General features: G+C 40.3%; 1 protein-coding gene across 1 annotated transcript in view; it reads left to right on the forward strand.

Moving 5' to 3' along the window:
• Positions 1 to 27,045, forward strand: part of TMC1 (transmembrane channel like 1) — a 902,740-nt gene that overhangs the window by 321,212 nt on the left and 554,483 nt on the right. Inside the window, exon 7 of the mRNA XM_044060320.1 lies at positions 25,631 to 25,819. Within this exon, the coding sequence (XP_043916255.1) occupies positions 25,631 to 25,819 (189 nt within the window). The remainder of the gene's footprint in view (positions 1 to 25,630; positions 25,820 to 27,045) is intronic.

Raw genomic sequence — 27,045 nt, forward strand, 5'->3', positions numbered from 1 at the left:
AACCTTTGTACATATGTCATGCAGTAAGAGGTGTACACCATTATTTATTGAAATCATACCTGATAACAAGTCAGTCAGATATCAGACTGTTAGACATGTTACGTATAGTAGGGGTTGTTTCTCAGGACATAACTTGGGCATTCTGCGGTTGTGTGTACAGTACTGGAGTCTGTGTACCTATGGTGATTGTCGACAGTATGTGTATTGCACATACATACCTTGGGCTGTGCACAGACTGTGGTAGATGCCATTGTTCTTGGTCCTGTTCTATCTGATGTTGCATGCTGCTCCAGTGTATGATACCCTATTGGCTCTCATGTCTGTAGGGCCACACACACGTATCCCATACCACAGACAGCCATCCGACCACACTGTGCCATGACCCAGTGTATGTAGGGTAAGTGTGTGAGTGGCACATATGAGGATGGTGTTTATCACAGTCCATATAGTGTCATATTAAGCTTGTGTACCATATGTGGCTGTGGCTGTGTTTACATTGGATGTGGGTATGCACTTTCTCACAGGTGTCTGTTACTCTGTGCTGTGACATGCATTTAGAGCCCACTATAATTGCAAGTACATGTGTATTCCCCTATACAAAATGTAGTTCAGTGTCGTGGCAGTCTGCCTGTAGTTTGCACAGTGAGTTGTGATATACCTAGCAGCCTAGTGTAATTACCCAGTGTGCTGTTATGTCCAGTTACTTGCAAGGCATACTGCTGCCAGGCCACCATAACTGTTGTGTATTTCTGACAATGCAGTGGGATTCTGTACAGATGTATGTCACTAACTACTGGGTAGTATGTGGCCATGTGACCTCTGTACCACCAGGTATTATGTGTCAGGACAGACTGGCGTGTGTGCATGACTAAACTGTGTAGACATATGTAGTCCAGTACTTACGTGCTATATCCATGTACATGGCTATTAACATCCACATTGGGAGGCATGGTCTACATGTCTCGCATGAAGGAGATATGTGTACACCTCTAGACTGACCACAGAGTGCCAGACTGTCCACATATATTGGTCATATCTCTGCTGTAGTCCACAGGATCATTACTGTGCTAGCAGTGGTACTGTACTATGATATCCTTAGGATGTCTGTTAGTAGCCAATGGTGCACATGTCAAAAGCAGATGTGACCTCCCACACACAACATGTCTGTTAAGACAACCCCTATTACAGTAGCAACAGTCTACATATATACATGCAATGCATACATGACATCCCCTTGCACTAAGAGGTTGGGACTAATGGTGCTGAGGTAGGACTCCACTCCATGTTCTGGACATATGGTAAACATATATGTATATATATTTATCCATATAGCTATATAGATATATGCACATATACATATATACATACATATATGGATATAGATATGTATATATATATATATATATATATATATATATATATATATATATATATAAACACTCAAATATTTTATTTATTTTATTTTTTATTTTACATTTGTTGACCGGGATAGTCTGACTAGATGCATGTCCATTTTCAGCGGAGGCCCGGGGAGAAAAGCTCCAAGGGTAAGCAGATACAGCATTACATAATACCAGCATTACATATTACAGACTATTTACAGAAATTACATAAGTAAGCAAGTTAAACAAGTTCCACAGGTTAGAGTTAATCCCGAGTGTAAGTCAGGATTAAATTAAATTACACAGTAAGATGGCTAACAGAATTTTACACATTCTAGAGAGAGTTAGCCAGGCTTGATACAGTGACATAGCCAGTTAAGTGACAAATATTGTGAGTCTAGTTTTAAATTGACCTAAGTTGGAAAGTAAGGTAATAGCTGGAAGAAAATTTCAGGATCTACTGACAGAGTTTGCAAAGAGAGAGTCACTGGCTGTGTTATTAATTTTGCTAGTCTGAATTAATAGTTTGTTAGAGGATCGAAGCGGTCTAGGATTGTTATAGGGGGTGATAATATTTTTAAGTGGAGGAGTATTGTCCGGATTATAGAGGATTTTATAGGCCATAATCATTTGGTTATACTGGATTAGGCTGGGTAGTTCAAGCCACCCAAGCTGGTTTAGATTGATGCAATGATGTGTCCTAAATGGCAGCCCAGTGGCAAACCTGGCAATGCGGTTGTAGCAAATTGAGGCAAATATATACATATACACAGCAATATATGTCTACAAATATACAGATATCGATACAACAAAGACATGGTCTCAAGCTCAATGCCAAAAAGTGCATTGTCATCCCCTTTGCTAAAAATTCTGTACCCATGAACTACCACATAGGCGGTAGTCTACTTAACACTGAAAGTGTGATAAGAGACCTTGGGACACAGGTGGACAGTAGTCTCTCCTTTGATAATCACATCGCTAAAGTGGTCAGGAAATCCTTCTATGTGGCACACCTGATCACAAAAGGTTTCTCATTCAGAAAAAAAGAGGTCATTGTTCCCCTCTACTCATTACTCATTAGACCCATTATAGAGTACAATGCCCCTTTTGGTATGTACCTCACAAGACATCTACAACAACTGGAAAGGCCACAAACATACCTCACAAAGAGGATTACTGGCCTCAAACAGATGCCTTATGCAGACCGTCTCAAACAACTCCAGCTTTACTCCGTCGCATATCGCCTACTCAGAGGCAATCTCTGCCTAACATATAAAGCTATGTCAAACCCAGAGCTGTTGGACATGCTCCACTTAAAGAAATCCCAATCCCTCCGAGCTACATGCTCTAGGGACCTAAACCTTGTCACCACAATAAACAGAACATGCTGGAGGGATAGATTCCTGTCCCAGAGACTTCCCATACTCTGGAACAGACTACCTATCTATGTCAAACAGAGCTCCTCATTAGCACTCTTCAAGAAAAATCTTGATGATTGGATGGGTAATAGTAAATTCACCCCGGGGATCACTTATGTGGTTCTGCTTGACAGGGGCACAGGAAAATAATTTTCTTGGGTGGTGAAAGCCAGGGTACATTTTTGGCTAGGCTTGTATAGGCCCTAGGGCCAATAGCCTGGTACCTACCTATGAACCTATGAACCTATATGCACATATAGTTATGGATATCTACATATATATAGACATAAATAGGTATATCTGAATAGATATGTATGCACATATAATTATAGATTTCTACATATATATCAACATAAATAGGTATATCTGTACACATAGGATGTCCATACATATATATCTATATATACATATATATCTACATGCATATATATATATATATATATATATATATATAAAGATATATATATAAAAATTTAGTTATTTATTTTTCTTTTGTTAACCTGGATGGTCCGACTGGACGAAGTCCATTTACAGCAGAGGCCCACATAAATTAATAAACACAAATAGCAACAATATTAATATTATACATAGTGTTAAAACATGTTGTTATACAAGTAGTATCTAGTGAGAAAAGAAGAAGAGAAAAGGGAAATAAAATCAGCAATATCTACATATGTACAATCTATATGTTATAAAAAATACCAGACAGAGATTACAACAAGTCCGTATTTGTTGAGGGATACTATTTGTACCAAGCATATTTACTGAAAGCATATACTATGAGAGAAAGAGAGAAAGTGTATAGGTAACAGGTTTTGGCATTATGTGACACATGGACAGAGCCAGGAACTTAGAAGGTGGGCCTTCAGGGAGTTTTTGAATTGTGTGGTATTAGATGCAGAAGTGGCAGATGGAGGTAGATTATTCCAGGCTTCTGCTATACAATGTGAAAATAGAGCTTTGCCTGCTGTGTAGTTCGCTGATGAGATAGAGAGAAGTCACTTGTTGACAGAGCGGAGTGGACGGTTTGGTGTGTAGGTAGTCAGCAATTGCCTAAGAGCGGGAGTTTTGTTGGGTTGTATTAGGTTGTTGTAAGCTATGACAAGTTGATGATAGATTAGTAGCTGTGGGAGCTCAAGTCAGTGAAGTTGTTTAAGAGGTGTACAGTGATGGGTTTGAAATGGGGAATTAGTGGCAAACTTGGCACTTTTGTTGTAACAAGAGTCAAGTTTGTCTAGGTCAGATTTCCTAATATAAGTGAGAATTGGGGCTGCATACATTAGTGTGGAAAGAAGGTGAGTTTGAGCTAGGGTGACCTTAGCCTGATCTGATAGACAGTGTTTATGTCTGTATATGGAACCCATTTTTTTGTGTACCTTTTATATAGTTTGAGAGATATGGATGTCAAAAATTTGGGTTGTTATCTATTTCAACACCAATGAGCTTGGTGTGGGGGGAGGCTGAAATGACAGTACCATTATTGGAGGTGATAGAGAAGGAAAATGGAGAGGTGTTTGCTTTGTTTAGAGTGAAAAGAAGTAGTTTTGTTTTGTTAGGATTTAGGATGAGTTGAATATTAGTGATCCACCTTTCTACAGAGGCAAAGGATTCTTGGGCCAGGTGGTGTAGGGTGGTTAGAGATGGGGCTGAGCAGATTAGGGTGGTATCATCTGCATATTGTATTAAAGAGGCCTGCAGGGTGGAGGTATGTAGATTATTGGTAAAGACAGAAAAGAGCAGTGGACCCAATATGGAGCCCTGAGGTACACCAACGGTAGTTGGAAGTAAAGGGGATAGAACTCCTTGCCACTGGACAGCTTGCTGTCAGTCTGATAAGTAATTATCAAACCAAGCAATAGTGTTAGGGGTAAAGGCTAATGAAGTTAGAGAATCTATTAGGATAGGGTGAGAAACCATATCAAATGCTTTTGAGAGGTCCAAAAATATGGCAGAAACAAATTTATTGTTATTTCTATGTTGGTTAACTATGTTTGTGAAGGAGAGAAGGGCAGTGGTTGTGCTGTGGTGTGGGTGGAAACCATGTTGTGTAAGGGAGAGGAGATTGTTTGTATTTAGGAAATGCATGACTTGGGAGTGTATGCATTTCTCCAGTATCTTTGACAAAAGGGACAGAATGGCAATGGGGCGGTAGTTTGAGAAATCATAGGAGTTTCCATCCTTATGAAGTGGAATAATGTAGGAGATTTTCCACAGTTTAGGGATATAGGATACCTGTATAGGGTATTTAATAAGGATTGAGACTGGATAGGATATGGAGCTGGCAGCCATTTGTAGGAAATTTGCTGGTAAACCATCTGTTGCAAGAGTAGTAAGTTTAAGTTTTAAGTGTTTTAAGAGGTGTTTTTTTATTGTAGAGGTTGGGACAGGTGAGAAAGTAAATGGGAAAGAGTTGTTAGGAGCTGTTGGCATGGCTGAGTAGCTATTTTTGGATAGTTGAGTAGATAGAGATCTAATGGATTCAGTAAAGTGATGTTTGAATTTGAAGGCTATATTGCTATCTGTATTTGTGGAAGTTGAGGTGGGAGCTGATGTGGTGGTTTTACCAGGTTTTAGTAGGGTGTTAACAGAACTTTTGAGGGTTGTTAGAGTGTTTGTTTTTGATATTTAGATAGTAGTTCTGTTTATCAAGCTTTGTTTGTTGTTTGACCTGATTCCTAAGTTGTTGGTAGTTTTATTTGGAAAGACTTGTGTTGTCTTTCTTCCAGGTTTTCCATGCATTATCTCTGGATTTTAATAGGGCTCTAGTGGACTTACTAAGCCATGGAGCAGGGTGAAGTTTAGATCTAATTGTTCTTATGGAGGCTATTAAATCAAGGATCTTAGTAAGCATACTATTAAAATAGTCTACTGCTTGTCCAAGTGGAGGATACATAGTGGTTCCCAGTTACATTTTTTTAATGTAGAGTTGAGATCTAGAGGGTTAACATTGCAATAATTTCTGACATGTCTATAGACTGTAGGTTTGGGAATGTAAATACGTTTGCATAGGAAGAAAGTTGGCAGGTGGTCACTAAGTCAATCTGGCAGACAACCTGTTTGGTAGTTTTGTTCTGGGCAGTTTACCAATGTCCAATCTAGTATAGATTCCTTTTGGGACTTTTTATCTACTGTAGTAGGTTCTTGAATGAGTTGCGAGAATCCATACAGGTTGATGTAGTTAGTGGGGTTTGTAGAATTGCAGGCTAGCCAATCAGTGTTTAGGTCTCCTAGTAGAATAGCCTCTTGTGGGAGGTTGTCTTTTACCCATTGAAGAATTTCCTCAATTATTGGAGAGTTATTGCTTGGAGGAATGTGCGCACAACGAATATTGATACTCTTTTTCTTGTTAAGGAGTAGCATTGAGCCTATGATTCAGCAGTATTAAATTTTGGTAGAGGAATTAGACGAGGTTGTAAGGTAAGTGTATTTTTATAGACAATTGCAACACCCCTTCCCTTCTTTATTATCCTATCTAGTCTTAGGATATTATAACCTAGAGGGAGAATTTCCTCATTCTGTGTGCTGGGTTTTTGCCAGGTCTCTGTTATGGTTAGAATATTAGGGGAGTTACGAGTAATGAATGTGTGTAATTGAAGGAGTTTGTTTAATATACTGCATGAGTTAAGATTAATGATAAGTAGATCTGTAGTGTGTTTGTTTGGGGGTATAATGTTGCCTGGTCCTGAATTTGGGTGAATATCTCCAGAGGTGAGAAGGTATTTCTTTAATAATAGATGATCTGATTGTTTGTAAAATGTCTATGTGGTGTTTACATGATAATTTGCTAGTGTATGATAGTGGAAAGTGTTTTTTGTATATAAGTAATGTTGTGTTGTTATTAAATAAAGATGGGGCTATTGTGAAGGTATGTGGGTTTTTGTAGGTGTGAAGGTATGTGTTGTATGGTAGGTGGTGTGGGGTAGTGGTATGTACGTGTGTGAAGATGTAGTGTAGGTTAGGGTTGTAAGGGTTAATAGGAGAGATGTAAGTAAGTAAAGCATGGTGTGTGTCATGTTGTTTGTGGGGGAAAGTGGTGTTAATTGTCTGAGAGGTAAGCAGGGGTGGGATTTGAGACGATTGCTGTTGATTGGCTGTGAGGTGTGGTCAGGTGATTTGGGGTAAGAATAAAGGTAGAGGTAGTGGGTGTGGGTGGGAATTGGGGACAAGGTAGGGGAGCAGAGTGAGCCAAGTGTAACGAGGTGAACATAGCTGGGCCACAACGATATTAGAGCCAGAAAGTGAGTAATCTAAAACTATACTGCCTTCTTTACAGCTTGTTGGAAGGAAAACTTAATGTATAGAGTAGCTGATGTAAGTTTAGAGTTCTAACCCCAAAAATTAATGGATGCAGGGGATTTTCATTCAATGATTACTAAAATCCAGCTGAGGTAAGCTACAGAAGTTAGCCTAGAAAGGTTAAGGGGCATATGCTATTAATACGAGACACCCATTTAGTGCTGTAGACTCAGTTCAGCATATGTAGTTTTACAGCAGAGTAAATATATAGAGCTATTAACCTTAGGAAATTTAAGTAGAGGGACTGTTTAAATCAATCAGTCTGTTTGATAAACAGTAGGGTAGCTTCCTTCTGGTGGAACAGGCTTTACAAGTTAGTATATACAAAGAGATCTTATATGATGCACTATACAGATGTGTAGACATATGTATGAATATATCAACATATGCATATGTATATATCCATATTCCTGCCATGTGTAAACATCATGGTTGTCTATACCTTCCCAGATGTATTTCACCGTATTTATCTGATATGTGTACATTATGATATAACAACATATGTGATGCAACAGTAATATCAATAACAACTACTACACAATTGTAGAAGTCAAAGCAATTGTTCAATACTAATCAATATGTGTAGTGACAGATATATTGGAAAAACAACAACTGCCTTCACAGTGGTCATGGTGTAGTGGTTAACTGTAGTGACTGTAGTGTACAGGGTCCCAGGTTCAAGACCTGCAAGGGCTGTTTATTTTGTTGCTGGGCAGAAAAAGGGCTGTTGGATACAGAGGGGTTAAGGCAGTTTTGAGCAGCTTTAAGCTAGTTTGTGCAGGTTTGCACAAAGCTAAGCAGTGCTAAGGTATGGTTAAACATATGGGCGCTTACACCATGTAGGCTTTGCTTACCAGTGTGCAAATCTACTTAGCTGTTACATTGCAGCAATGCTGACACCTGCTAAGCATGGCTTTACCCTGGTAACCAGTTCTCATCACCCAGTCTGATAACATAGCAGGGTAATGGCATCTCTAATAAGTGTATGTACAATACATGCATCTATATGCTGTCATTACAGTAGCAAGGGGTGTGAGAGTCATGTCTGGGACAAACAAGTATATGAGACCTGTACAGCACTGTTATCCATGTGAATGTGTTACATACAGGGGTAGTAACCCAGGGTACATGCTGTCACACTGGCATGTAGTGTATCATGGCGGTACTACTGTTGAAAGTGCTTTCCCAGGCAAGAGTAGAGTGCTCCATGTAGTACTTACAACAAGCACACCTGCAGGCATAGCTGGACTCTGAGGCCTCACTGTCATGTTCCTGGTGTGTGAGCTGTGTCACAGTATATATCCCCTACTGGATAATGATCTGACATGTGGAATGTAACTGTAGACTACCGTCTGTACAGCGCATGTTAGTGAGGGCTTCCAACATGTAGTAATGACATACATATTGTTGTCAAATGTCTATCTGTTGACACATTCATCCTACTGGATAACTACTTGCCAAGCCGATGTCTGTCAGTCCCTGTACAGATCTGCAGATGGCAGGTATCCAGCTGGGATATGTACAGACAACCTATGTTTGATTGACACTGACATGTCTGCCCCGCTGTGTAATAACTGGCACATATAGGAGACAACACCCTGTATGCACTACATGCCACAGGTACCTCCACTACACCACCACAGTCAACAGAACATGCTTGGGTACAGGTCTCCATCACAGACACTAATCATGTGTTGTAATACATGTTGCATACATGTCAACTGGATCACCTCAGTGGCCATGTGCAGGAGGCACCCAGAGGATTGGCTGATGCATGTCACTCTCACTCTGAGGGTCACCACAGTGGTGTCTGTCTATAGATTTCCTGCTGGCACATGGCAGGGGGCATGATACCACTGTACACACACATCCCCTACTCAACCCATCTCTCCATGGACAATAGCCAGGTACACAGCTACAACCACCTGCAATGATGCACCCCAGTACTGACATATGTGTACGTGTGCATTACTGAGGATAGCAATGTCTGTGTGTTAGTACACCTGTAGTTGGGAATTCCATGATGGCCTTCACAACCACCGCAACAGCCATTGCCATAGTCAGATGCGGCTGCTGCTGTATCGGACATTACATGTACCTTGTTACACTCCTCTCCCTACTGGCTACATGAGCCTTGCAGTACCAGCACAGCAGTGTTGTACAAATGGGTCAATAGGCATGGGATACCCATTGAGTTCTGCCAAGTGTGTGTGTGTATGTGTTCATGTCTGTATATCTGTACAGTACAGCATTCAGAGGCCACATACTCCTATTACAATACACATTGCCACACAGTAGTACAGATAGTGTTGCTGCTGCCCATAGGTGAGGCATGACAATGCAACACCCTACTATGCCTGTGGCATGTGCATTAGATGCATATCCTTTAAGTACCACTGTTGTGATATACAATGGGTTGTATCGCAGTTGTGGGCAATGTATGATGGTGGGTATGTCAGAGTGTCATCATGGGTTCCAGTGAGTACAATATCCACTGGGGGATGTGGGTGCTGTGTACACTGTCATTACACAATGGTTGGTGACCACTGTCACCATCAACCATACAGGTAACTGATACTACAATCCAGCCCAGTTATGCATGTACTGTATGCAGCCTACCTGTAACACATTGGACACATGGACAAGTTAGTTAGCACCTATAGGCCTAGGTCTCTCGGATGTGTTTCTGCCTATGTGTCTGCTAATGTGTATATGATGGTATGTCACACTATGTATTGTCTGTATACAACCATTACATCCCCCATTACCATACTGTACATGTCTAGGGATGTTCTGCATATAACATGTAACCCGGAGCACACCACACCTACATGCTGTGTGGTGTGTGCAATGAAAGCCACACAGTTCAGTAGCACTACATACCTAGGTAGGGGCATGTCCTAGTGTTGCCAAGTAAGAGTGTGAGTATATGTGGCTTGGTCTGCATCAGGTTGCAGATTATACATGTCCCAGCAGGTCACCTGTCCATGTGGCACAGGCAATAACTGTTATACAAACCTGTGACATGTGTTCAAATGTATTCAGGATATGTCACAGCCATGGTGTCACCATCCTCCTGCTGACACATGTACACCTACAACACAAATGGATAACATTATGGAGAACACAATCACCCAGTGTTACTAACAGCTATAATGCATCATTGCTGGACAGCTACACTACCTGACATGTATACATTAAACATTACTCCTGACAACATGTTACACTGCAGTACATTGGTACACTGTTGTACAGTCACCGTGTGCATCAAAACCATATTAGACTGTCCCTGCATCGATATTATGGATGACAGGGATGCAGCACAGGTATCATATGCACAGGGTGTGTTGGTTTGCCAGAGACTGAGGGTGGGCCATACATTTGACACCATGTGTGTGGTGAGCGGTGTAAGGAGTTGAACTGGGCATGGTGATGTGGTGTGTGTGTAGGTATGGGGTTGCCCTAGGGGTGTTCATATAGTGTGTGGGTATGCATGCACACAGTTCTGCCATGTGGCTGCCCTGTACAGGTGTTTATGGACAGCTGCAGACCATACCTGGCAGGGTGTGCAGTTCAACACCTCTGTTCATGGACATGCGGACTGTGCCTGCCAGGGTTTCCATGGGCACATCCAGCTACAGAACTCGATGTGCTACTCTCCCCTGATGATGACAGATGTCTGCTGGAACCAGGTCCCTCCTGGGACTGCCCAGGACCACATGCTCATGGCCTGCTGTGGTGTGGTGTGGACAGCACCCCCCCTGCAGTGCTGGGGCTGGTACTGTCACTATGGGAGTGCCTTGGTGTCCTAGCACATCCATGTTGACCGCCAGCTGTTGGTGCTTCTAGCCTATGTCCAGGCAGCCATCACCACACTCCCACCACATGTTCAATCATGGACAAATCATGGTCAATGAGGCCCATCATCTCACCAAACCATCTCTCCATGACCTCGGTATGAGCATAGAGGGCACCAGACAGTTCATGGAAGTTGTCCCTTGCAGATGTGAGGGCAGCCCTCTGCAGCCTCAGGCCCTGTTTGGTGTACAGTTCCATATGTGCCTGTACCCTCATGACAGCCTGAAACATGCACCTGGTGGTACCAGTTGTGGCGCTTCTGTCAAAGGCATGATGACCAGCTGCCCTAACATGAGCACCCTGGAACATCTGCCTATGTGGTGTCCTGCCAGACATCTGACTATGCCTGCTGTGACCAGACACAGTAGGCATGGATACCACACTCTCCTGTGTACTGCCACCAACAGCCAACTGTCCCTCTGCTATGGCCACTGGTGATGGGATATGTATAGGCACTGAAACTGTGTGCAGAGTTGGGGTGACTAAGGGGGGGATGTCAAATGATGGCACTGTTTCAGTCCCTGACAACCCCACCTGTGCCTCAACAGTACTATCATCATCTTCGGTGTCTGTATGGACACCAACATCAGATTGCATGCAGGAGGGACCCTGACCCTAACCCACCTCGCCACCTGTGGGGGAAAACAAGAAATGCACTTTAAGACCTGTACAGCATTGCATAACAGTACACACACACACACACACACACACACACACACATACACACACACACACACACACACACACACACACACACACACACACACACACACACGCGCACGTGCACATACACACACACACACACACACACACACACACACACACACACACACACACACACACACACACACAGACACACACACACATTCCACTTGCTACCTGTATGCAGCATGCTGTGTAGTACTTCCAGTTACCACTGTCATGGCAACCCACTACTATAAATTCCTACATCATGTTGGTGTGGTCCCTTTACCTTTCCTGTATTTTGGACATCCTTCTTGTGTGTGGGCAGCAGTGTTACAGACAGCAGGTGGCAATACCTCTTACAAGAGAACTTGCACACTCAGTCTAGCTACGTATTTGGATGAGGTTCCAGAACTACAAACAGAGTGTTAGTACTGTTGTTGTATGCATTGTATAGCACTAGTGTTACAGAGTTTGTGTGTACATACTAGTTTAACACAGATTGCAGTCTGTCTGCATAGCTCTCAACTGTGTGCTTATCCACTTGATGGCCAGAGGTGTGCCTGTTATGTTTTGCTTGTCCACCACACAGGTCTTGTGTCAGATATATCACTGGCTGTGTTTGTGTTGAGTGCTATCAGTACATGGCTACATCCATTTGTGTTTCTGACTTTATATTCCTGACTAAGGGTATGTTGCAGACTATCCTGTAACATCAGCAACTTGCTTAGTGTATGACAACACTATTTCACATATAGGCCTGTGTTCCAGCCTCTGTCCTCCACCTACATACCAGGCTTTGTCCATATGACATGCTGTCAGGGGTTGTTCTGTAGTGGCCTGTTAGTATGTCATGCTGCCATTCCTGCCATCATTTCACTGCTGTTATGGCCCCCACACATATTGTGGGGTTTGGGCTTCATCTGCACAATACATGTGTGCCATTATGCAGTCCAGAGGCCAGTATATGTAACAGTGGTATATGGCCCTGTAAGTTGGTCTATGGGGCGGGATGCACCATAACTAACCTAGGCTGTTGCAACATGTGAGGGGTATCAGAGGTAAACTGCCTTAAGGTATCTGGATGTACATTACCATACAATTCACCTTGGGTAAATGCAGGCCTACTGCTTCCTGCCATACAGACTGTTTTGTTTGTCAGTGTGATTGTGATGGTTTCAGTTATGCCTTATGTAACAGATACATCCCATTGTGTCAGTTGAGGTCTTTACCCCCTAGGGATTTTGTACAGAGTGTAGATAGAGGCTGCTGGACTATACATCTACATTACTTACTGTTGATTGATTGTTATCCTGTGGCTCAGTCTGTCTTTACTGTTGTACTGCTTGGCAGCCTTGCCCCTGACAGCAACATACGTCATGCTTTCCAGAATACTGTATTAATTTATCTGTTTTACAGTTGCATTAGTCTGTTTATATGTACTTCTGAGTCTAAACAGCTATATGACATGGCATATACAACTGTAATAGTACACAAACAAAGCTTTCTCATGTATGCAAACCTGCATGTGGTGTTATATCCTTTGACCTCTCTGTGAGTATATGTTGCAGGCAACAATTGTCTTTTGTATGGGTGACTCATACAGTGTCCAGCTGGTAAGGTGGCAAGTGTAGACATACTGACTGTTCCATATGGCGTGCGCCCTCTACATATGTATCTTCCTATACATATTTCTGTGTGTGTATGTGTAGTTGCACATATATATATATATATATATATATATATATATATCTACACACACACACACACACACATATATATATATATATATATATATATATATATATATATATATATATATATATATATGTATCTGCATATATGTGTCTGTGTACATGTATCTTAGGAATGTTTATTGCTTCCACATTGTACATTCCTTATGGTAGCCAGACTGTACTGCATGATATGTCATTGATACCAGCCTGACATCATACAGGTGAGATGGATTACTGTTAACATCTTGTGTCCATGTTGTGTCAGGTCCTGGTTATTGGATTTGCACCAGTTGGTATTGTGTTTCAGGGCAGACCTGTTTGGCTGTGGTGGGGGGGGTATCAATATGTACAAGACGTATGTTGCTTGGGCCCCCTCACCCCCATTAATGGTGCCTGTGGTCATATATGTATTTGATATCACAGCAATACACACCACCCAACAGACAAATGAACCACTGTGAAAAATAGAGAATACTGTCCAAGTAATAAACGCAAACATGGTGGAGTGAAGCACGATATCGTCACATATATAAAAACAACTCTGTGAGCTAAAAATGAACAAAACAGCTTTTAATCAGGTTAGCGCTTACACCACTACTCGAGTGGCTTCTTCAGACCATGCAAAACAAATAACAAAATGCATTTCTTATATACTTACTACATCTAAGCATATCCACAGGTACATCTAATCAAGGCATGCAATACCGAAGTAAGATCTCTTTTCAAAAAACGTAGTCACGTTTCTACGTGACTATGACAATATTTTTTAAGCAACACCGTACATTTAAGAATTAAAAGTAATAAAAACAATCTATGGCTTTTATCCTCCCATTTGATAGATAAACCCTAAACATATATTATAATTCATAAAATATTCCAAAACAGATTATTTAAAAATCATCTAGCAACCCTTTTACTCAATAAGCTGCACGACCTCTCTAAAAGTCAATAAATTGCAATTTGCTCTTGACTCTTATATAAAACTTTATGCATTCGTATGCGTACCTAATATAACATATCACAAAACATCTACACAGTTAACTGGGGTTGTAATCAGTATACGACTAAAATACCCCCTAATCATTCATGCACACTCACTTCCATTAAAAGTAAGCAATCCATTGCCCGCACTTTCTCGGCTGTACTCGCCAGCACCCCCTAAAATCAGACTGAGAGAGAATACATGTGAAAATCTCCAATCTGGGAACATATCCCATAGACTAATAGCATACTTGCCTAAGTACGAATATTTTGGCATCAGCATAACATAACATAACATAACATAACATAACATAACATAACATGACATAACATAACACAAGCTTTACAGTTTAGTAATCTGTAGGTGACAATTTCTATTTAATATGTTACTCAGCATAACTCGTATTGTTGGTCAGGTGATTCAGGTGTTTGTCAGCTTCTTAAATATGCATTTACTTGTAGTTGACAATGGTATTTAGGTGTTATATAAATTGAATTAGATATAGTTACTGGTGTAGAAATGCCTGTTTTTTAATCTTCAGCATTCCATGTTCATAGCACAATGGTTAACATTAGCACCTATTTTTTTGGTTCCTTCAGCACTTATGTTTTTGTTCAAGTGCTTGATGTACTTGAGACAGATATATGCACTGTATTTGATATGATTGTGAGTGACGAACATTATATTAGCTGCTTGTGTTATGTTATGCTGATGTCGAAGGTCCATAGCTGCCCATTTCTTCTACAGCAACAGCTGTGCATATACACTGAATTTGGAGACAGATTTGGACACTTATACTCCTGAGAGAAGGGTAAGGACACAATAATATGTTGTTAAGCCAATTAGACCAGATTGCATGTATCCAGTGGACACGTGTGAGAAGTGGACAGCTATGTATGGGGCAAGATTTTTTGGGGGGAACAAATTGCCCCTTTTTTTTCAGGTGAGCATGGGATGTTGGGGAGGGATAGTAGGTTTATTTGGGGAGGTAGGTTGGGTAGGTTAACAGACAAGACAAACAAGATGCATACAGGGGCAGCATGTGACACATGTTGGGGTAAACCCCTTAATGGGGAGGGGTGTTGGGAAATTGGAACCCCATGAGCCCCCTAGTGGAAACATTGTGAATAAGGTCCCCACCCATGGGCAGTCACCACTGAATCTTTACAGCCCCGAAGGTGGCTGTGCTGGGGGCTGAGTCGGATAGCCAGGCCGACCCTCTAGTCATGACACATGACCCTCAAGCTGGAGTAGCAGATCTCCAAACTCCCTGTGGAGTTTGCTACGCACCACGCCCTGGACTTGGCAACAGGTGACAGTGTCCTGTCCACGTCCACTTCTGGGGGGGTGAGCCCCATCCCCTGAGGCGGTTCCACCCAAAGGTGGTGCAGGACCAGCGGATGAGGAGGTCCCGGGGTGGGCGCTTGATGTGCTGGTGCCCGATGCCACGGCCAGATGAGGTGGGATAGGTGGGCCTGCTGGGACCCGCATTCCCATACATTCTATGGTGTTTATGTTTTATCAACATATGTGGGTTAGTAATAGTCATCACATTCCAGGATTAGGTATAACAGCATGCATAGATATTCCCATTAACCCCAAACACCAGATATGGAACAGTTGCATAGCAAACAGAACACGTGCATATATGGGACCACAGTGGTAATTACAACAGCATGCACAGTGTTCATATTTGACGGACCTATGGGAGCAATGTTTCTTAGCACTACCTGAATGTTGCCACACAAATTACCAGATTCCACATTAGTATTATGCACATACATCTCACTCTGTTACTGTACACATTCTGGTCACAGCTTGACAACATGGGGGTGTAGATGGGATATACTTGGCGTATTACTCTCATAACACTTTGTGGAGTTGCTAATGTGACAGCTTTGTTCTTATAGATGTGTGACAATCTGTTGTATGTCTTGTTTGTTGCCTAAATGCCTGGGAACATCCCACTGATTTCCCAGGGTGACAGGCAGCAGATATGGGCCGATTTGCTGGACATTCTAGACATATCTGTACAGTTGTGAGGTATGATTCTGTATGCAGCCTGCTACCACTCCCAGGATTCAAACCATGGCTGTGTTTGCTAAAAATGCAACAGTCCACGTCTCAGTTGAGTGTGCTATTTGGATTCTGTTGTCTGTCTTTCCACTGTTTTCTGTCTATGTCTCTCTCAGTTGTACTATATGACATCTTGGGATTACACCAGTCATATACAGACATTCCTATGCATTTTATTTATATAGCACAGTGTGGTAACAGTGCTTAATACAACAGTACTATTAAGTGATTGCAAATCTACATTACCATATGATACCAGAGTAAACACATGCAGTCCAGCAGTTAGTCCTTTATTGTCAGGCTATTATGCTTTTATTTACATACAACCTATATGAGACTCTTCCTGCCATATTCTCTGGTGTATGCAGTACATGCCTTAAACAATACATGTGTTATACAGGTAATTAACTTACTACTACTTTTAGATTTATTTCCTATGACAGTACATGCAAGAGTATTGATAACCTGCCTCGCGTCGCAACCGCTCCAATCGACATCCATGGGCCTCCTGATTCATAGCCTGCTCACTTGCCACTGTGAAGGACATGAGGAATATTTAGCCATACCTATCCATAATATACACGAGCTGGCAATTATTAAGCAAGTACTAGACTGATACTTACACATGGCTGGGACCTCCCCTGTCCTCCTAGCCTCTTGGATCCAATGATCCAAGAGATCCCCCTTTCACTGCTTCAGGTCGGCATAGTGATGCCTGACCTGCTCACCAGTTCAGGGTATGCCAGTGGCACTGGTGAGGTCACAGGCAAGACAGTCCCAGGCTTCTGCTTTATACTGGGAACCCTGGTACTGGCCCTACAGCAGTATCTGCTCATGGTCTTTCACAAGGAGTCCTGCCATGACTCTGGACTCCTGGATGCCCCAGCACTGTGCCCAAAAGTGCACACCTTCTCCCATTCCAGACATATTGCCTACAAGGGGAAGATACAACCAGTTATGAGATGTATTCCTACCTGTTGGGTTTAAATAGGGCCAATTTCCCACACTTTGCTGTGATTGGACAGTTTTGAAAATGTTAAGCTATGGGCAAACCTGCTTACCTAAGGTTGGCATTGCTTAAAGGGGTATACCAATGGGCAGAGTGGGTTAGCTGGCCTACACATTGCTTATACCTACTAAGCTGGGCTGTGCAATGCTTAGCATTGCTTAATATTTAAGTTGCAGTATATTTGCTTTTTGGCATTGATTCATTATTCATTATATTATATATGTGCTTGGTATGCATGATTCATGTGTATGTACACTGTATGGGGTCCCTGTGTTTATTAGGGGATTTCAACATTTTATTACAATGACACCTCACATCTGTGCTTACTGCAGCACTCCAGTTCACATATTTATGTCATGTGGAAGGTTATACAACATAAAACTGTATATAGATTCCCTTCACATGTTCAGTTTGGTTTTCCTATAGTGAGGATCTATTTGGTGATACCTCAAGCTTATGTACTATTATGATGGCTTAGTGGTTAACTACTGTGACTATAGTGTATAGGGTCCTGGGTTCAAGACTTGCAAAGGCTATTTATTTTGTTTCTGGTCAGGAAAACAGCTGTTGCATACAGAGTGATTAAGGCACTTTTAAGCAATTGTAAGCTGGTTTGCATGTGTTTGTGCGAGTGAGGGTAAGCAATGCTAACCTTTGGTTAAATATGCTTACAGAGAGTTAGCTTCAATATTGCTTAACCTGTGTGTGTATCCCTTACCCCAGCACAAAAGGGCTTAAACTCACTTACTATTGCTTAAATATGCTTACTCCCGCTTACCACTGCTTAATAGTGCTTACACTTGCTTACTAGTGCTTACTCCTGCTTACCACAGCACTAATTTAGACAGTAATGTCTAATGGTTCTTAGGAAGGTGGTGGATTTGGAAACTGTATGGTGTTATCTTTCATTACACATTTTATCTTCCATTTGTATCCCTAATTCCTGTGTACATATACTGTATGGGGCACTTGTGATTATCTGTGGACTTTGCAACATTATGACACTGACACCTCAGATCTGCATTTAATGTGGTACTCCACTTCACAAATATATGTTATAAACATATCCATGTTATAAATATAAGTTATCGTAGGTTATGCAACAAAATATATTGATCATACAGTGATTTGACATGGAAAATGGATTGTACTGGAGTGGGACTTGAACCGGGAATGACTGCTCTGCCCATAACACTGTTGCTGTATTGCTTCATTTGCATATATCTTGCTTTATATCCTCTTGTGCTATTTAAGCTGTATTAACCATAGCTAAGTGATGGGCACACCCGCACACCTATGGTTAAATGTAATCTGTTTCATAAAACAATATTCTTTATATTTTATCTTTAACTATTGCTCTTGTAAATGTGGGGGGATGTTGCTGGGGGTATGCGAACACCTATGAGTGGTCTCGTTCATTCTTACTCATACTCTGCTGTTCTTCATTGCAGGGGCATGCATATTCTAAGATCTCTGCTCTCAGACACGCCCCCTGCACTCATACATGCTCAGTGTAATTTTAGGAGCTCAGGCAGCATGCCTTCATTAATATGCATGGCATGCTGCCGTCCTACTCCTAAACTGCGATTTCCATGCAGGACTAAGCTAGTCCTGCACGGAAGGGTAGTGAATCTGGGGGACAGTTGTTATATCTCAATGGACCTGCTGCTGTAAAGTGGTCTTTGAGGTTTTTTCCCAAAATGCATTTCAGGCCCCCTTTATATTAGTTTTTTTTTAAATTCCATGTAAATAGAATGGCAGTAGTGTGCATCCCAGCATCTTGCACAGCTACTGGTAATAATTTTCATTATCACTTTTTATTTGAATTACTCTGATTGTATTCTCAGAGCAGTTCTTACCTCTTGGATAGTAGTTGTGAATACTCAACAAAATAACCTAGCTGAAATGCATGCTCTAAAACTTCCAGTTTTTATTCTAAGTGCTGACCACTGCTTCCCCGTATTCTTCCTGAGGTGTCAAAACTATAATTTTAATCCAAGAGCTGTTAGTTGACCAGTCTTGCTTCTACTTAGAAGAACTTTTAACAGACATTTAAACTACTTTGTTTTTCATTGGCTTCTGCTGTGGGAAATGGGTTTTTATTTTGCATGTTGGCAAAATGTGCTGCATGTTTTAAAATATTTCCCTTACAATGTAACATGGAACAAAAAGCACAACTTTCTGTTCTTGAATAGAATGACATTTTTCTATTTTTACTAAGGCACATATGTCTTTAAGCATGACATTTTCCCACCTCTGTTGTATTGGTAGCTATCCCCTTGACTTATTACTTATTAGCATACCACCAATTTTGCTCAAACCATTATCCTTGAACATGACAATTAGAAGTTTTTTGGTGTTGTGAACATTGCCGGGTTTTGCAGGATTATGTCATTTACTGTTTTTCATTGGTCTTTCATTTTTTAACTGGGTATCATGTATTCTGTACGTTACTGGTATGGTGTTATCGTGTTTTTTTACATGTCGTTCATGCCCTGCCAACTAGCTACTATGTCCCTGTTGTGCCCTGGTAAGAAGAGGAAACTGAAGCTGCCACTGTGCACTGCACACCAAGGTCTAACTGCATACTTACGGCATGGTAGAGTGATGTGTTCTGAAGTGTAACTAGCTGCATAGAATGGCTGCATGTTTTCATCTGGATATTCCTTTCCTCCCTGTGCTGCCATATTGAGTTGCTTAGCTATGTATGACTTGAGAGTCACAGTCTATGTTTGCCCTGCTATAACTTTGTTTTCAGTTTCATGCCAAACTGAGTAAATGTTTAAGAAACTGTTCTGAAAAATGAACTGTAGTTATTACATGCACACAAAAATGTACCTATGTTTTAAATTTTTATGCATTCCACAAGAGTGAAGGGGGATTCATTTTTAAATGGTTAGATAAATATGTTATTCTGAATACAGTAACTTAAGATGCAAACATTTTAAAAAGTACTGTTCAAAATTGTGGTTTAAATCCCAAAAGAACTGAATAGTGGTTTTTAAAATTTGTGATTAAAAATGAAATGCTAGCAGACTGCAGTGTTGATAAAAGACTAAATTAAGGAATACTTTCAAACTATGAGCTATGTAGTATATAACAGAACTTTATGAAAATTATCTGTTTTGCCAAGTGATTTGTATGATGTTCAAGCAAGCCAGCATATGTCCTGTAAAATATCTTGTCAAATCAACACATTACTTTTTACATCCACACCCAGATTTAATGCATCTGTCGTAGCATGTGACTTGGCCAGAATCTGACCCAGAATTCCAGATGCAGTTGTTACACCCCTCATGCAGATGTGTCATCCAGGGAGACGGACACACTACTGCTCATGAAGGACGCTCTTCATTTGGATTACACTGGAGTGCTTTGATTGGTCAGAACCTGGGTGTGGATGCCAACTGGTTGTGCTGAAGTAGCAAGGAAGTAAGCCCTTGAAGCAACAAGTTTTAATAACTCATAAACACCATTTCACAGTGATTGCCATTAGTTTAAATAATATGGTAATGTTAGTAGTAGATGTGTGGGGAGCCTCAACCTACCACCTTTGTGCTTCATTCGGATCTTGGTTGTTTATTCTCAACCCTGATGCAGACCTACTTTCACTGTGAGCCCCTCTATGAGTTCTGACACTGGGTCCTTGTACATAGTCTGCATTGATTCTGTAATTTTGTGGTTTTGGCACATTTGTGGAAGTGTCCAATTGTGATACAGCTAGCACTGGATTTGCCTGTACTTGGAGAGCACCATTTCTTTTTTGCAGTTGTGAGAATTATAAATACAAGCCTTATACTTGAGAGAGAGAGACAGAGAGAGAGAGAGAGAGAGAGACTTATAAACTTCTGTACTTCCTGTGTTGTGCATTGAGGTATACTCTGGCTGTAAGCTACTCCTCTTACTTCCGAAAGCATTGTTGCAGTGCTGTCATGTAAATGAGGACTTTGCTAGTCCAAACTCTCAGAATAACTGCAGTTATTTACATATGAATGTATGTATGTATGTATTTATGCATGTATGTATGTATGCATGTATATATGTATATATATGTATGTATCTATTTATGTATTTAATCGTCATTATCAACCAGCTTTTCCCCATTTCTACATGATATCATGGTGTCATGTCAATTATTACTGCCTCTCTTGATTCAGTGTAATTATCTTACTTTCTTTGAAAGTCATGCCTGACTGTCACATGCCTTCTGTCAAGCCATCCATACAATTCTTTGCTGGACATGCCTGTCTCTTCTTACCTGCTTCCTGTGTCTCCAAAGTCTTCTTTACCTAATCATCTTCTGCTTTTCTGCACATATGACTGGTTGGACTTCTCTTTAGTAGAGGCTATTTTGGCTTGTCCTCTGTCTTCATTTCTTCATCTGTCCCACAGTGTGCATCCAGCTACCCATCTCAGGCACTTCATCTATATCACTTCAAGCTTCTTTATCTGCTTAGCGGACACTGTGCAAGTTCCTGTATCATACATAAGACTGGTCACGCCACTGTTTTATGCAGCTTACTTTTCCGCTTTTGTTGATATTCTTCTGTGACACATTACCCCTGACACTTTGTGCCACTTCATAGCAGCACTTCTGATTATAGATTTGACCTCTGTATTCAGACTTGTTTTCTGCTTAATCACACCTCCCAGATAGATGAAGCTGTTTTTCTTCTGTCCTAGTTTTCACCTTACTTTGATTCTTCACTTTTGCTGACATAACCACTGACTTGTCTATACTCACTTTCATCCCATATGCTGTCAGTTTTACATTTCATTTATCTTTCACTTACTGAAGCTCATGTTTAGAACCTGCTTGTAGTGCCACATTCACTGCATCCAAAGCTTTATATATTCATCACTTCTGACCAGTTTGCTAATGTATTCCATCACCAGTATGAACAGGGGTGGACTCCGAACTGAGCCCTGATGCAGACCTACTTTCACTGTGAGCCCCTCTGTGAGTTCTGACACTGGGTCCTTGTACATAGTCTGCATTAATTCTACCAGTGTTTCCTGGACTTCAAACAATCACAGGGCTGCTCAACTTTGCTTTCTTGGGACTTTGCTTTAAGCTTTCTTCAAGTCTTGAAATGCCCGGTTAGATTCTTTCCCCATCTCCAACTTCTTTCCCAGTGTCTCTCTCACTGCAATCATTGAGTAAGTTGTGTAGAATCCTGGTCTGAATGTAAACTGTTCATTTCCCAGCTTACTTTCTACTAATCTGCATATTCGATTATCAGACACCCTCGCCAACACTTTCATGCAGTGTGAATTATGCCCATAGCTCTCAATCTCTAAACACAAGAAATCTGAACAAAAATAAAAATAATGGGGGGACAAAGGTCCAAAAATAGTGACAAATTTTAACTATTGCTCTTATAGCCTTAGAAAGCTGCTAGAATAAAATGTTTTGTGTTTGAATACATCTTCTGAAGGATATGAAGCCTAAAACTTAAGTGACCATCATTATTTATTGACTTTAATCCTCAACGATTTGACACAAAACCACAAATTTTATGAGGGGAAAACACCAAAAATATGAGACAAAAATCTGGATATTTTGTGAAAATCAGGACAGTTAAGAAGTAGGGGCATGTTTGATACCTCCATACTGCCCAGAGCTGAGAATGTCTCCTTTGTTCTTGCATACTGACACTATAATTCTTATTCTCCAGTCTGAAGTCTTTGTCTTCAGACTGTAATGAGTACCCTTAGGAACCATTTCTCCCCATTGCACCCAAAATCTTGATCATATCTCCTAAGACTTCATCTGAACTTGCTTTCTTCCCTGACTTAATTTACTTAGTGATCTTTGTACTTCTTCTAGACTGGGTTCTTCTTCCTCTTTCATTGTACACTATACACGAGACAGTACAGCTTCTGTGGAATTTTCTTCATTCACAAGTTTATTGAAGAACTCCTTCCATTTGCCTTTGATGTTCTCCGGAGTAGTGAACAGATTGTTGCTGCTTGCCATATAAATGTCTCCTGGTGACTTCTCCTTTATCTTTCAATCATTGATTTGCATCCTGATAGAACTTGTTTGTGCCATTTGCTGAATAAATTTCAAGAAGCTGATAGTTTCTCTGATGCCTTGTTCTTTGGTTCTGTGACTGTTTTGTTAGTCTTTTTGTTAGCCAACCACTATTCCTTCTTAACCTGGTCCATCTTTTCTATCTTTCATTTCTTCCTACATGTCTTTCTTTTTCTAGATGACTTTCTGGACTTCTGGATTGCACCATCAGCTTTGCTTACGTACTGTATTTCCATATTTGCCTCATCCAAATATTTGTTCTATAATATTCACACAGGCTGTTTTGGGATGCTGTCATTCTTCTTTGACTCCATCTATTTCCACTTCTTACTGAGATGCTAGAGTCTTATTTTATAACTAAATAAACTATATTATTTATTTATTATATTCCCCCATGTATGACAACATGTACTACATTTTTGTGCTGGTTCCATCTGGATTTAAAGAATGCAGAAAAAAATTGTTTTGATTGCTACCATGTTTTCTCTGGCTATTTCACAATGGCTACCATCCATTTTCCTGAGTTGTCTTTTACCTTAATTTTTTTCCCTTTCCAGTTCACTTTTTTATTTGCTTAAAAGATAATCCCCTATTACCCACTTGCTCATAACAGCCCAGAGATCACTTTTACACTCTCATTATTTAAGAAATTATCTAATGTCTTCTGGATACTTGTACCTTTCACCTTTTGACTCACCCATCTTATGCCTCAGTACCTTAGTACACTGCACAGATACAACACACTAAGGTCTTCTGACCTTTTACTAAAATCAACAAATACGTTACTTTTATCCAACATCCCACACATCACTGAAGTAATACTCTCCAAAATATTACTTTTCCCTTCTCTGTGACATTTCTTGCTCACTCCTCTGTGTCTTCAGATCCATATTATACCATGACCCCCCCAAAACGTGCACGCTGATTGGCTAGCATGCACATTGTAAATCTAGTTATACTAATGGAAAAAGGTCCGGTCGCCCGGACTTTTTTCCATTAGTATAACTCTACTTTTAAAACACTGTCTCGCTATGTTAAATGGGTTTAACATAGCGAGACAGCTTTAAAATAAGCAACGGAGATCTCCGTTGCTTATTTTAAAGCTGTCTCGCTATGCTAAACCCATTTAACATAGCGAGACAGTGTTATAAAAAAAAAGCAACGGAGAAAGCAAGATCTCCATTGCTTTTTTTACTGTTTCGCTATGTTAAATGGGTTTAACATAGCGAGACAGTTTTAAAATAAGCAACGGACATCTCCGTTGCTTATTTTAAAGCTGTCTCACTATGTTAAACCCATTTAACATATCGAAACAGTAAAAAAAAAAGCAACGGAGATCTTGCTTTCTCCATTGCTTTTGCCCACAGCTCTGATGTACTGCGCAGGCGCGCAGTACATCAGAACTGCCGCTGATGCCAGACATCTGCGGAAGGGCAGCAAACAGGCATTATACTATGCCATTATTTAAGAAAAGTAATAGTTTCTTTTCTTAAATAATGTCATGGTATAATAATAACCACTTCTGGGTGTGGGTAATGCTGTATTTACCCACGGTTGGCTTTGTTTGGTCCCTCGGGTGAACCACGCCAACCGTGGGTAAATCCAGCATTACCCACACCCAGGCGTGGGTTATTGCTATAATATTACACATACAAGATAAGAAGCTCTAGAAAATCAGGGAAATCTCAATTGCTACTTTTCTTACTTTATTTTTGTCAGCATTCAGAAACCTGGAACATCTATAAAGATCATCTCCAGTTATAGCCATCCAATCCTGCACATCAAACATTACAAACTTAAAGAAAGAAAAAAAAAAAAACAGAATGCTTTGTCATGATTTACTGGTGAGTATAAATAACAGTTGGATTTCATTTATCTAATATAAATATGTCTAGTCTACAACATGCAATATATAAATAAATCATTTGCGCAAAGTAGTAGACATAGGTATCCATAACTTAACAGTAAGGAAATACCAAGATTTAGGTAGAAAGAAAGAAGGAAAAAAGACTTAACATAGCTCATTAAAGGTGCATACCAACAATCTGTATTTCAGACATATATATGCATTTTTACCTCATGACAAATTATACATATTTAATAAAAACAGTAATTTATAAAATTAGTAAGACATTTTATTGACATTTTACAGGAGTCCATAGTGGATGAAGAAGAAAACCAGAAAGATGAAAATATTCATTTGATCCGATTTCTCCGTGTTGTGGCAAATGTCCTTATCATAGCTTCATTAGGAGGAAGTGGTTATCTCATCTTTTTTGTGGTGAAGCGTTCTCAAAAGTTTTCAAAAATGGAAAATGTTAGCTGGTATCAAAAAAATGAGGTAAAGAACATTTTTTTCTGCTTTAGGCTGAGCTGTTCATCATTTTAAATCTAATTGACTGGTAATTAGGGAGAAGGATAGAGGAGCAAATATCCCAGCATTTTGCAATTGTACATATTGAAAAAGCAATTTAAGTATTCCCAATTACAGGAACGTACAATTCAATCAACATTAAGTTTAAGAATACTATCTATTAAGCCAATAAAAGTATATATATACTACAAGCATCATCATCCATATATAATGTAAAACAAAACTTTTTTTTTATTATTGGTTATGCATACACCAGTGACTGGCAAGGAATATTATACTTGAAAATTATCAAGACGAGTGCAGAAAGTTGTGTGTGGTATGGCTTTAGTGTATTCATGTTCTGTTTTACTAGCATAACATGTATGTCTATATAAACAGGTAGCCATGGGACCAGACTACTAGACAAACAAGGAGTAAAAGTACAGTACATGCTTTATTGGGCTCCCATGCTTGCCGTATGTTAGCACTGCAGTCTGTCTTACAGCTGTATATGTGCATGAGCAGAACTTACTGGCAATCAACCAATCAGTGTTACAGAGGGCATAAGTGACTCTACATACTTTGCAGCTCATGTTAACGATAGCATTTGTTTCAAGAAATTGAGATTTTTTTTTTTCTGAGCAAGATCCACTTGTTCATAAGTTCATAGATTCATAGGTACTTACAGGGCTATTGATCAGTGAGGATCTTTGAAAGCCTAGTCCTGCATTCCCATGACAGTTTTAGACCTTGAAATTTAAGTATGAAAAACTGAGAACCAGGCAGAACATTTACATGTTACTCTCTATCCATAATGGACAAGGGTGCTAAAGCAACAGTGAATTTGGGGGTCCCTATCCATTTGTTTGGATTGCATTTGGATAGAGTAAGGAAAGTGTTTTGCTTTATGTGGAGAGAAATACAATTCCAAAAACGTGGCTTTCACTCTGACACATTTATCCCTCCAACATGTTCTATTTATGTTGTAGAAGAGATTAATATCTTTTGAGTGGATGCTTATGCCACCACTGGGTTTGTGGATTGGATGTGTTAAGACTCTGTACATAAGGCAGATATCTCCTCTCAGTAGCCTCTATGATACCAAGAAAAGACAATGCTATGAAATAGTCAGTGTAGGTTTTATGATTTTGGCCTTTGATTTTCTAGGTGAGAAAGCAGTATGGTCATTCATGATTTGTTAAGTGTGTGGACAG

The sequence above is a fragment of the Protopterus annectens genome, chromosome 2.part0, assembly GCF_019279795.1.
Source record: "Protopterus annectens isolate FY-2018-M chromosome 2.part0, PAN1.0, whole genome shotgun sequence".
Taxonomy (NCBI): domain Eukaryota; kingdom Metazoa; phylum Chordata; order Ceratodontiformes; family Protopteridae; genus Protopterus; species Protopterus annectens.